The sequence below is a fragment of the Gossypium hirsutum genome, chromosome D11 (genome assembly GCF_007990345.1).
Source record: "Gossypium hirsutum isolate 1008001.06 chromosome D11, Gossypium_hirsutum_v2.1, whole genome shotgun sequence".
NCBI lineage: Eukaryota > Viridiplantae > Streptophyta > Magnoliopsida > Malvales > Malvaceae > Gossypium > Gossypium hirsutum.
The window spans coordinates 65,107,641-65,119,576 of NC_053447.1; the positions used below are offsets into that span (position 1 = coordinate 65,107,641).

General features: G+C 28.1%; 1 protein-coding gene across 1 annotated transcript; it reads right to left on the reverse strand.

Annotated features, from left to right (window-relative positions):
- Positions 1 to 6,618: 6,618 nt before the first annotated feature.
- LOC107935629 (protein CUP-SHAPED COTYLEDON 2-like) lies at positions 6,619 to 8,456 on the reverse strand. The gene is given in 3 exon segments (NM_001327392.1): positions 6,619 to 7,280; positions 7,860 to 8,143; positions 8,230 to 8,456. Coding segments are annotated over 3 exon segments (1,074 nt in total). The 5' UTR covers positions 8,411 to 8,456; the 3' UTR covers positions 6,619 to 6,671.
- Between the last annotated feature and the right edge of the window lie 3,480 nt (positions 8,457 to 11,936).

Here is an 11,936-nt window from a genome sequence, read left to right on the forward strand (position 1 = left end):
CATAAATTTCAAAATGATTAATCTTTATAAATGGTAAATTTGACATAAAAAATTATCTCAAAATCTCTACTATTTGAGATTATATATGTGCAAGGAATGCACAATCTCATAAGATGGTTATTTGATATGGTGATGTTAGAGTTTTTTGGAAAAAAAATCACCCAAAATGTTGATTGAATAGTTGAAATTACAAGTAAAAACAAACTATACTTTCAAAACATCGTCAGGCCCTCAATGATTTTGAAGCTTCCTTTGCTCGTTACAAAACAAAAAAACATTTTAAAAGAAAATTTTATGATGAGCAAAGCTATGCACCAATTTGGAAAATGGGCGTGCATGGTTTGCAGGTGTGATACAAATTAAGTCAGGGGATGACCCTATCAAAAACTGCCTTCAAATTACCTAAAATGATACTCTTTTCTCTGCATTGCCAATCATTTTTACCCATACCACATGCTCAATTCCAACCTTAAAAAACCCGTAGATTTTCTTACATTATTTTGTCACTTGTGTTTTGGATTACATATGATGTAGCTTGACAAAAATATAAACAATCTGATTTTTTTTTTCCTTTATGACTTTTCATCAGCTAATGGTGAGGATAAAAGTTGCAGACAACTGCCAAATCGAAAAGTTCAAAGACTAATCCGCTAATTGGATAGCATTAATATCACAATTTTAATAATTAGTGATTATAATAGGGTGTTGCAATCATTTTTTTAATGATTTTATTATAGAGTATTCTGATATTTTTTTAAATTTAATTTTAGTTATATTTTAATTACTTATTAGTTGTTTATTTAATTTTAATATTTATTATAATGACTATAATTATTTTTTATTAATTAAAAAATTGATGAAAACTTTTTTTTTTTTTGTAAAAAATCATCATCTAAGTACGAAAATTTAAATTGAACTGTTAGTTTGATGAATGTCTTTCAAGCACCCAAATGGTAAATCTGTGGTGGTTTAGTTTTTTTTTTTCAAATTTTATAAAATACAAGTTAATATAATATTAAAATTTCACTTTTGACCCCTCAAATGTTATAAGATAATTGCAAAATATGAAAAATAAGTATAAAATAGTTGGAAAAAATAGATGATTTCTTTTTACATTTATTTTTTTATATAATAAAAATTAAAAAAATATTTCATAAATAGATTCTTGAAAATATTTAATTTTATTTTTTTCAAAAATAAAATAAAGGATTGTATTAGGTATAAATTGTTTTAGGTCAAATTCTGACTACATCCCCTCTATTATGTTTAAATTTAGGATTTAATAACTACACTTTAATTTGACATAATTTCTCCCCTCTACTTTTATAGTATCATTAATTAGTCCAAATAATTGACATCTATTTTCTTTTTTTGATTTCTCAAGCTATCTATCAGAGTGAGCCCAGTAACTAAATCCATTAAGAGGGTAGATGTTGATAATTGACATCTTTTTAACTATGTGAATTAAAATGTTAAGGCATATTTTTTAAAAATATACGCAATCTAACATATCATGTCGTGATAGATATTGTGTTAGAAAAATATTTTTTTTAATTATTTCAGTATTTTAATCAAAATAATTGAGGATAATAATCATTTGGATTGACTAATGTCACTATAAAAGTAGAAAATCAAATTATGTCAAATTAAAATATAAAGATTAAATCTTAAATATAATCATAATTAAAAGAACCAAAACTGAAATTTGACCATTATTTTATAACTCATCAATTAACCCATGTTATACATGGCCATGTATTTTATAGATATTTGCATTTTTTTTTGAAGTATCATTTTCATTTTTTATTTCTTTATTAATAATTGCTTTTTATGAAAAATTATAGTTATTAGTCAAATTTTTATCGTACTGTATTTTCACTTCATTTTAGTGACAAAAATAAAATTGGTGAATGTAATTACAATTTAAATTCCTAATTCATACCCTTTTCTTTTAAATGGTTTTCTTTTACCCAAAGTTATGGCATTCAACATGAAATTTTTTTTTTGTATTGATAATATAGATTCAAATATTTACAGATATTCAATTTATCGTAAAATTAATTATTGTAGATTAATCTATAGAGAACCAGCTGGAGTGAATGTAAATAGTAATTTCATGTATTTATTGTCCAAATCTGTTTTACTTTTACAAATAATAACTTCAAATTTGAATAATAAACGTCGGGATCAAATTAGTTATTTCGCAGTCGAAACCGTAACAGGCGTTCTGGAAGCTATTCCGGTAATAGAATCGCCTTTGATAGAGTTATTGCGTGGAAGTGCTAGTGTGGGACAATCCAATTTGACCCGTTTTTATAGTGTACACACTTTTGTATTACCTCTTCTTATTAATGTATTTATATTAATGCATTTCCTAATGATACGTTAGCAATGCATTTATGGTTCTTTATAGCTATATTGTAACCAATAATTTATCGATGTACAATAGTATTTCATTGCTACACATATGAATTATTAAAAAAAAAATAAGACATGAATTTAGATATTTCCTTTCAACTCTGCAAATAAAAGATTCAAATATCCAAATTCATTATCATTTATTTTATACAAAAATTATAAATATCCGATCCATTGCAATCACTATCTATACCTCACAACTGTCTATAATTATTATTACTTAAACTCAGTCCAAGATGCCAATTGACTTGCAATTTGCTGATGGAAAAGAAGGCTTTGTCTAGTGCCTAGCAAAGGTAGATGTGGGATACACTGTCCTTAATGAAAAAAGCATTAACTATTTTGTTGTAAAATTAATGGCTACTTTAGTCCAACTATGCAAAATTTAACCAAGTACTATTTAAAAAGAAAAGTTGTTTTTTCACCACAGTTTAATCACCTTTTCTATAAAAACTATTTAGTGTACGTAATCTGAACTACCAAGAGAGAAATATTTTGAACTAAATCAAAGTATATACATTAATTTATAAACATTCTATACACATTTAGATTTTTTTTAGATTTTAGAGAGAATGTCTAAAATTATTCATAGTTCCTCCCCAACCCATAAATAGGAGGATAATGCGCTTTAGAGTACTCGAACTCATGTCCTCCTACATTGACAATAATGCACATACCAATTGAGTTAAAGATTCAATTGCCAAACCTTGTCATATTTTAAATGAAAAATAAATCCAAAACTTAACTTGATAGAATTAGGGGTGAGCGTTTGATTGAATCATGTCGAATCGAGTGAAAAAATTTCGATTTAATCGAGTTCACGGGTCCTATTTTGTAATCCTAACTCAATTTGATTTTTTTTCGAATCGAGTCGAGTGAAATTCGAGTCAAGTCAAGTCAAATTGAGTGAAATTGTTTAAATTAAATTAAAAATATTAAACATGTCAAATAAAAATATTGTTACAGTATAACTAATTCCATGTTAGAACATATAAATTTGAAACCATATATATTTAAAAAAATTCAAAGCAAAATAAAATATATATAATTGAGTATGACAATTTTGAATCATTAATTAGGTCCTACAATTATCATTCTAGAAAATTTTTAAAATTTGAACTTTTTATATTTTTTTAGAATTTTTTATATTTTTTTAAATATAAACTTTTGAAATTTTTATAAATATTTTGAATTTTAAAAATTATTTTGAATTATTTTATAATTTTTGTTGAGAAAGTGACCAATTTACTTATTTTCAAAGTTGAAAATGACTAAAAGAGTATTACAACAATCTGTTATTTGAATTATTTAAGTTATTCGAATTGTGATATTCACCTCGGCTCGAATAACTCAATTCGATTAACTCAAAATTTAAATTTTTTTTCGATTTTTTCGAATTGAATCAAGTTTTACTTACCCCTAAATAAAATCGATCCAAAATAAATATCAATTTTTTTTGTTAGAAAATGTTAAATTAGTATTTGGAATTTGTTTTTATCACCCATCTCCAAAGTTTGTACGACAGAACTTAATATATTGTCAGAAAAGCTGTAATAAAAAATCTTGGTCTTAGAGAATCTCAAAATTTTAATATACTAAATATACACACACATATTTATTACAATTTCTCCTACACCAACAGTATAGCAAATGCTATTATTATTAAAGTTTACATATAGACTGCTTCTTTTTGACCGACATTTACCAAATATATTAATTCTGTACTGCATATATTTATCATTTTCTTTGAAAGGTCAATTTCTTCAATATTAACAAAAAAAAACCCCAATATATTAATTGTGCTAAACAACAAACTTTGAATATTTTAACATAAAGTCAGTTAAAATTATTATTTCAGTTTTAGTTTAGGGGACTTTGAAAGTTAAATTAGTAGTAAGGTTGGTTTATTTAGTTATGATGGTGGATTTTCGGTTATCGTTTATTAAATTTTATATTCGAATTAATCAACTTATATAAATTAATATTTAATATTTTTAAATTTAATTATTGATTTATTTAATTATATTGGTTAATTATCAATTTTTTTATAATGTTTATTTATATTTATAACCCTCCTCAACCTTTAAATCGGAGAGAAAACACACTTATATACATATTTTTCACGTTGCTATAATAGTAATGGTATCAATTATGCTTAGACTCAATCTACGTTGATTGTTGGTTATTAAAAAATAATTTGACCCATAACTTAACTATCTATCAACTATCTGAATAAATAGAATGTAGCTTGTGAATTTGACTCACACATTAAAAATACTGCTTCACACACGAACCCACAACATAAACTATAGGGTTAACACGGTATTAGCTATTGGTAAGACAAATTTATCAATTATTTAAAAAAAAACAATCCCAAAAAGGGTAAATGCAAATATTTATTTTCGACGCTGTAAATGTCATGTGGTGCTAATATAATTAAGAAGTCAATGAAATAAATGTTGGGACAACCATTATTTATGTAGTCGCAAAGTAACCAATTCCCTAGCAACTTGGTCCCTTCACCAATATTATGTTGACATAAAAGGCTACATTGTTTACAGAAGACTAGCAATTCCTTCCACAAATAGATAGAGGATGGGGCATTGCATGTTTGGATATGATAATTTCAAACACCTCACACATACAATGTAAAAAATATATAAGATTAATGAAACATAAAATATGACAGAAAGATGAGCTTAATTTTTTTGTCAAATTTCACTTATATTGTTTTTCTAAATATATATTATTTTTATTTAATATTTAATAATTTTATATATAATTTTTTTACTACCATGCATTATATTTTGTTATTAAAGTATTAACAATATATTTTTTTTGTATTTACATTACAGTATGGTATATTACATTTTTGATACATTATAAATTTGAAAACAAGTCATATCGTTTTGGGTTTGGACTTTGAATATTGAAATTTTAAATTTGACCCATATTTTAAATGGACATAATTTTTTGCTTAAACCTATTTTTTAAATTTTATTTTTATTGAAACTCGAAAACAAGTGTATAAATACATAATATTATAAGAGAGAAACTGTTAAGAGTGAAAAAGAAATTATCATATAAACTCTTTAACATGAGACTACCAATACTTATTGGGTTGAATGATAAGAAATTTAGTTGGAGTTTGTGGATACAAACATAGTACTATAAAAATCTACTCCCATCCAACCATTTGGATATTGGGGTTCTAAAAAACACAGCCTAACATGAGAGACTCAGCCCCCATGTGATTGAAGAACCTGAGTCTTGGTGTTGGAAGACTCCAATGTTCCAGACACCCATACCTAATTCAATCGCCCATTTAATGCTTTTAGATAGACATCCGTAGTGTTTAATTCATGCCGAAGGAAATATAATTAGTATTGGATATAGTGATAGAAAATATTATATTTTAGTGATAAATTTTAAATTTGAACTTTAAAAATTTATTATTAGGAACAATGACTATAAACATAAAAATGATCAATCTTGTTAACTTGTAAAATTAATATAAAAAAAACTAGTTATAAAAAAATATTCCTAAAAAAATAATTTTTTACCTCTTTCAACTTTTAAATTTATATTTTTTATTAAATCACTAAAAATAAATGAAAAGGTTAATAAATATTAACTTTGCTTAAGTGGACTATCACGTGAATGTTACATAAAAAATTAATTATTTTTTATAAAAAATTCCAAAAAGAAAAATAAAAAGTTATTAAAATTATTTAAAATTGTAAAAATAAAAATATTACATTTTTTGAAATTAAAAATTATTAATCTATATATATTGAAGTGATTTGAAAAAAATTAAAAAAGACTAAAATGATTATTTTTAAAAATTGGAGAGCTAAATAAGGAATTAGGTTCTTGTTATGAAACAAATAGTCACTTTCTTAGATCTTAGGTACCCAAAAACTAGACATGAATATATTTTTCCAGGAAAAGAAAACTAGATATGGCCAGAGAAAAAAATATGGGGGGAATTGACTGTTGTGATCACATCACACACCACATTTTAAAACGCTTTTATCAGCTTTGGATAAGTCACTTTCATCTGAGCAGCGAAGGAAAAAAAAACTAAGATTAAACTAATAGCAATAAGCATTAATTAATTACAAACATGTGATAATGAAAATCTCAGTAGTCCTTTTCCATGCCTACTCCAAGTGACAACATAATTAGAGATAATGATAAGAGAAAATTCCAAGCACCAATAATGGTGGAAATTCCTCTTTAAGTTTAGTAGTTTAGTAAGTCCACATGCAATCAAGCTCAGTTGGACCAATTGATATCTTGTTACCACCAACAGACCCATCGTTAATTTCATCGGAAAAAGCTCCCCAGTTGACAGATGAGCCACCGTGAAGCGTTGGTGCTTCAATTGTTGGCTGGGAGAAAAAGAGAGGGAGCTGCAAATTCTCCTCAAGTGACCTCAGGGTTGGAAAAACGGAAGCACCCACATTTCTTGAGTACTTCGCGAGGGGATCAAAAGTGGTGTTGATCATTTGGGGTGGAGGTGGAAATACTTTGTCGAAGCCAGGGTGGAACGCCGATGGGGTGGTTGTGGTGGTGGCAGTGGCAGAGGCGGCTGTAGCAGCAGTAACGGTGGAGAAACAGGACACGTGCTCGGATTGAACATAATTGTCGTAAGAGAAGCTGTCGTGATCAGTGGTGGCAAAGGCAGTTGCGGTGGGATCTAAGAGAGGTGGAAGGGAAATCGATGAAGGAGAGCTTGGCTCTTGATAGACGGCAATGGAGGCGTTCATCCGGGTCTTCTTGGCTCCTCCGCCTGTGCTGCTGGTGGCACCATAGGCGGAGCCACTCTTCTGAAACACCCTGGATATCACCCATTCATCCTGGAATAATAGAAACGTTTAGCATTTTGTAAATTATGATTACTCTTCATCCAAGCAACTGGTGGTCAATATAACAATGAAACAAAGGAGAATGAGAAAGTAGTATTTAAGAAATCATATTATTGGTCTTGAAAATCCAACATCAAATGAATATTAATGAAACCCAAATACAATTATCAATCCCACAAGGAGTTTCAGCACTAAATTAGAAATGGGAATTGCATAACCATTGGAAAAAGTGCAAGAGACATGGAATTAATAATTTCCCAGAAGATAGTATAATTGCTTTATGGGGATAATAATGACGAAGTTGTGGGTATTTAAATCCCAAAAAGAGACAGAAGCTTTTCTATATTATTAAGATTTCCCCAACACACCTTTTCCATCTCTTTAAATGAAGAAAACACCGTACGGAAACAATAATACTTCTGTATATTTTTTAAGCCAAATCATGAACACTATGCACTTACACTACAGACCAGAATTCAAAGATACTTCAGCTTTGGGAACAAGAAAACATTGTTCAGTGTTAATTTTCATGAAAATCTTCAAAATGATCAACATGTTTAGACCTCATACCTTCGAGCTTCTGGAGAGATAATGGTAAGCAAATTTGCCTTCAAGACGATATTCATGCATGACCCAATTGCTTTTTACACCTTTAGGGGCTCTTCCTCTATAAAAAACAAGGGTTTTCTTCATGCCAACAAGTGCACAAGTCTTTGAACTGTAAATCTCTCTATCTTTACCAGTAGCTTTCCAATAACCAGCTTCAGTAGCTCGGTTAGTTCTTAACCCAGTTGGGTACTTCCTATCTCTCAAACTGAAGAAATACCACTCTTTCTCTCCCATCTTTGCCTTCCCTGAACCATTGTATAACCAAATCACACAAACCCAAATTACAAAAAGAAAAGGGTAGGTCGTAAAATATGTTCAAATGATCACTTACCAGGAAGTTCCCAAGGTTCAGACTTGTTAAGATCAACTTCAGCTATAGCTCTACCAGCAAAACCACTATCAAGAGCTTTCTTTAAGAGATAGTAAGTAATGAGCTCTTCATCAGTTGGATGGAAACGAAAGCCAGGTGGTAAATGAGTATCACCGTTGTCAAAATGATAGTAACTATCCATACCCAAAAACCAAAAATCAAACAAAACCCTTGGCTTGAAAACCAGACAAAAAACCCTAGACTTCAAAAACCAAAGTTCAACATCATGAAGTGAAGAGAGAAAAGGGTTTTCATTTGATGAGGAATGGAGAAGAAAGGGTGTCAAGGAGGGATTTGATGAATCCGGTGACAAGGAAAAAAGGCAAAATAATGAATATATATTGAAAAAAAAATTCTGTGTTTTTGCTCTGCACTGTCCTCTTCCGAAATCTTTCTCTTCTTTTTCCAAAGAGAGGGAAATGGGAACTGATTATGATAAGATGGAAAAGTGAAAAGGGGGTTCATGTATATAAATATTTTTTTTAATTTAATACACATAAATATTTTTTTAATTTATATAAATAAAAAGTTAATATAGTATTTGTAATTGGGTTTAGCTTTAATATTTAATATTGTATCTAAGTTTTCTTTTTCCTTTTGATAAGTTTGTCATTCAATTTAATACTTATAATTTTTCAATTGAGAAAATATATCATTTGGTACTTGACTTTGATTTCAGTATTTAATTTGGTATTTGAGTTTTTCTTGTTTTAATTTGATACTTAATTTTAGCTTTAATGTTCAGTTTGATATCCAAAATAAATGGCATCATATGCACGGGTGAAGCTAGAAATTTTTTTTAAGGGGCTAAAATTAAATTATGAATTTTGCGATAGTAAAAATACAACTTCATTATTTTAATAGTCTATAACTTTATAAGTTTTAAAGGGTTAAATTAATTTTTTATCATTTTTAAGGGTCAAAGTTTACCTTTATTAATTTAAAATTTTAAATAGTCTAAATAGAAAATTTTCCATTTTAAAGGGGTGGGGGCCTACCAATCACCCTAGCTACACCCATGATGATATGGTCCAATAAATGTTTGACATATTTACTCTAAAAAAACATAGGTACTTATTTGAGACAAAAAAAAGCCTTTAAATAACATTGAAGTCAAATTTAAATATTTAACTTGGACAAAAAAATCAAATATAAATTTAAAAAAAAACTCAGATACCAAAATGAATATTGAAGCCAAACTTATGTATCAAATTAAAATTTAAAAAAAAAACTCAAACACCAAACTGAACATTGCAAAAAAACTAGTACCTAATAATATATTAACCTTTTTTAATGCGATACTTGAGTTTCTTTTATCCAAAATATAAAAAATTTAGTTTCATTGTTCATTTTGATATCCGAACTTCTTTTTTATCCCAATTAAACATATATATGTGGTGTTTTGTTAGAGCACAATGTCAAATAGTTATTGAGTCACATAATATTATTTGATATAAATATTATATTTAATATCAAAATTAAACTCAAATACTAAATAATATAATATACTTATATAAAACAAATTATTAAGATATGATTATGAAATATAAAGAAAAGTGTGATAAAAGAAAACAGATGTAATTGGGTTGCAGGGAACGGGGGTGTAGCACAGAGGTGGGTTCTGCATTTGAGTATGCGTGCGTGTGTGAGGAAGTGTGCAGGTATCTCTCTTGTCAGTGAAGAAAAAAAAAAGGAGGGAACAGAAAGTAGGTTTTAATGAGAGAGAAAAGAAAGTCCCTTTGCCTATTTTTCTTTTTAGAAGAGAGAAAGGAAAGGAAAGGAAAATGGAGAGAAAAGGAAGGGAAAGGGGGAGAGATTTTCCACCATGTAAATTGTAAAACAATGTACCAATAAAGCTGCTTCATATCTCTTCATGTCAGCACAGTACAATAATAAATTATATCAAATTCCATCCACACCATACTAATCACACGCTACCTTTTTGTGATATACACTATAATTTTGTATTTTTATATTACTTTTTATATTGTTTATTTAATCATAGTTAGGAGTGTCAACAGCTGGGTTTCGCAAGGTCTCACCCTATTTCGCACCCAATTGGATGGAAATTGGTACAAGTTTCATGGATGGTGAGATGAAGATGAAAACAAAAATTAAACCTGCCATGAGTAGTGGGTGGAGATGGGAACAAAAATTTGACCTATAATTTTTTTCCTAATTTTAACACCTCACCTCTTTCATTTCTCACTTTCTCTATTTTACATAAAAACTCTAAAATTACTCACTATTACTTCACGCCGCAACTTACAAACTTGAAACTCTTGTTTAACTAATACTTATAAATATATTATATGAAGTAAATCGCGAGACAGATATAGCGGGGATTAGGTGGGTTTAAGGACCCACATGGGTGATGGGAACGAGAATGGTTTTAATCTTCCAGGTCGTGGGGCAGAAACGAGAATAGATACGGGGAGCACCCCACAACCGTCCCGTCCAATTCACATCCCTAATCATAGCTCCATTATACAATTATGTAAATTAGGAGACATCACTTGTTAAAATATCTTATATTCAATCAAATACGAGTCAACTCAAATTCGGACCAAATTATGATTTAAAAAAGTTATGAAAAGTTTAATTTTGATTAACTCAAATCAATCCCGAATCATTAAAAGACTTTTTAAGGTCTGACCCGAATATTTGGAATTTATCATGGACCAATAGTTCAATCCTAAGCAATTCTACTTAACAATCTTTTTTTCTTTGATCTTTAATGAAAGCTTTAGTATGTTCAAATTCAGTGATTATTCTTTCTTTTTGTTTTTCTTTTCATTTATGCTTGTTTTGGTAAGACCGTAATCAGAAGTGAAAAAAGCCATGGACAGGACAAACTATCTCTAATAACAATAATAATAATAATAATAATACTCGCTAGTGAAGAAATTGAGGGTTTCACTATTTTCACAGTAAAGATTTCCACAGGGAGTAACTAAGCAAAAAAGCTTGCTTTTTTATTCTAGGCATGTGCCCTTGTTGCTTGCTAACAAACTGAGGGTTTTGGACCTTTTCTTTTCTTTTTTTTCTTTCTTAATATTTTATCAATCAAACTTCAGCAAATGTTTGATTTTTAAAAAAAAATTATATAATTTTTTTGTACAAAATATTATATAAATTTTATTTTGCTCAAAAAATTATATTGTTGAAAAATCAAACGTCTGGGGTTTGTCTAGATTTATTTTAATTTAGATTTTTTTATGTACCTTACATATATAATAAGTAATGATTATATACTATTTACTGTAATAAAATGTTAGTTCAAATTAAAAATAATTTAATATGGTTAAAGTTGATTAGACTTCAGTTATTAAATAAGATATGAACTAAATATTTGTAGATACTTAAATAATTAATTTTTAATTGATGATTGGTTATTTAGAAAATTAGATTAATGCGCAAAAGTTACATATTAAGATTATGATTCTCAAATTACATATAAAATAATATTTTTAACATCCTATCTTCAAAAAAGAGAGAATGCTTTGAAAAATAAAAACCACGAGGCTCAAATATTTTAACATATTGATGGATTTAGATAAGCCTCGACACTTAATTTTTAGTTTTAATGATTTGATATGACATATCCTAATAGATTAAGTTTTATATATGATATTTTACGATTCTAACACTAAATATATATTCTAGTT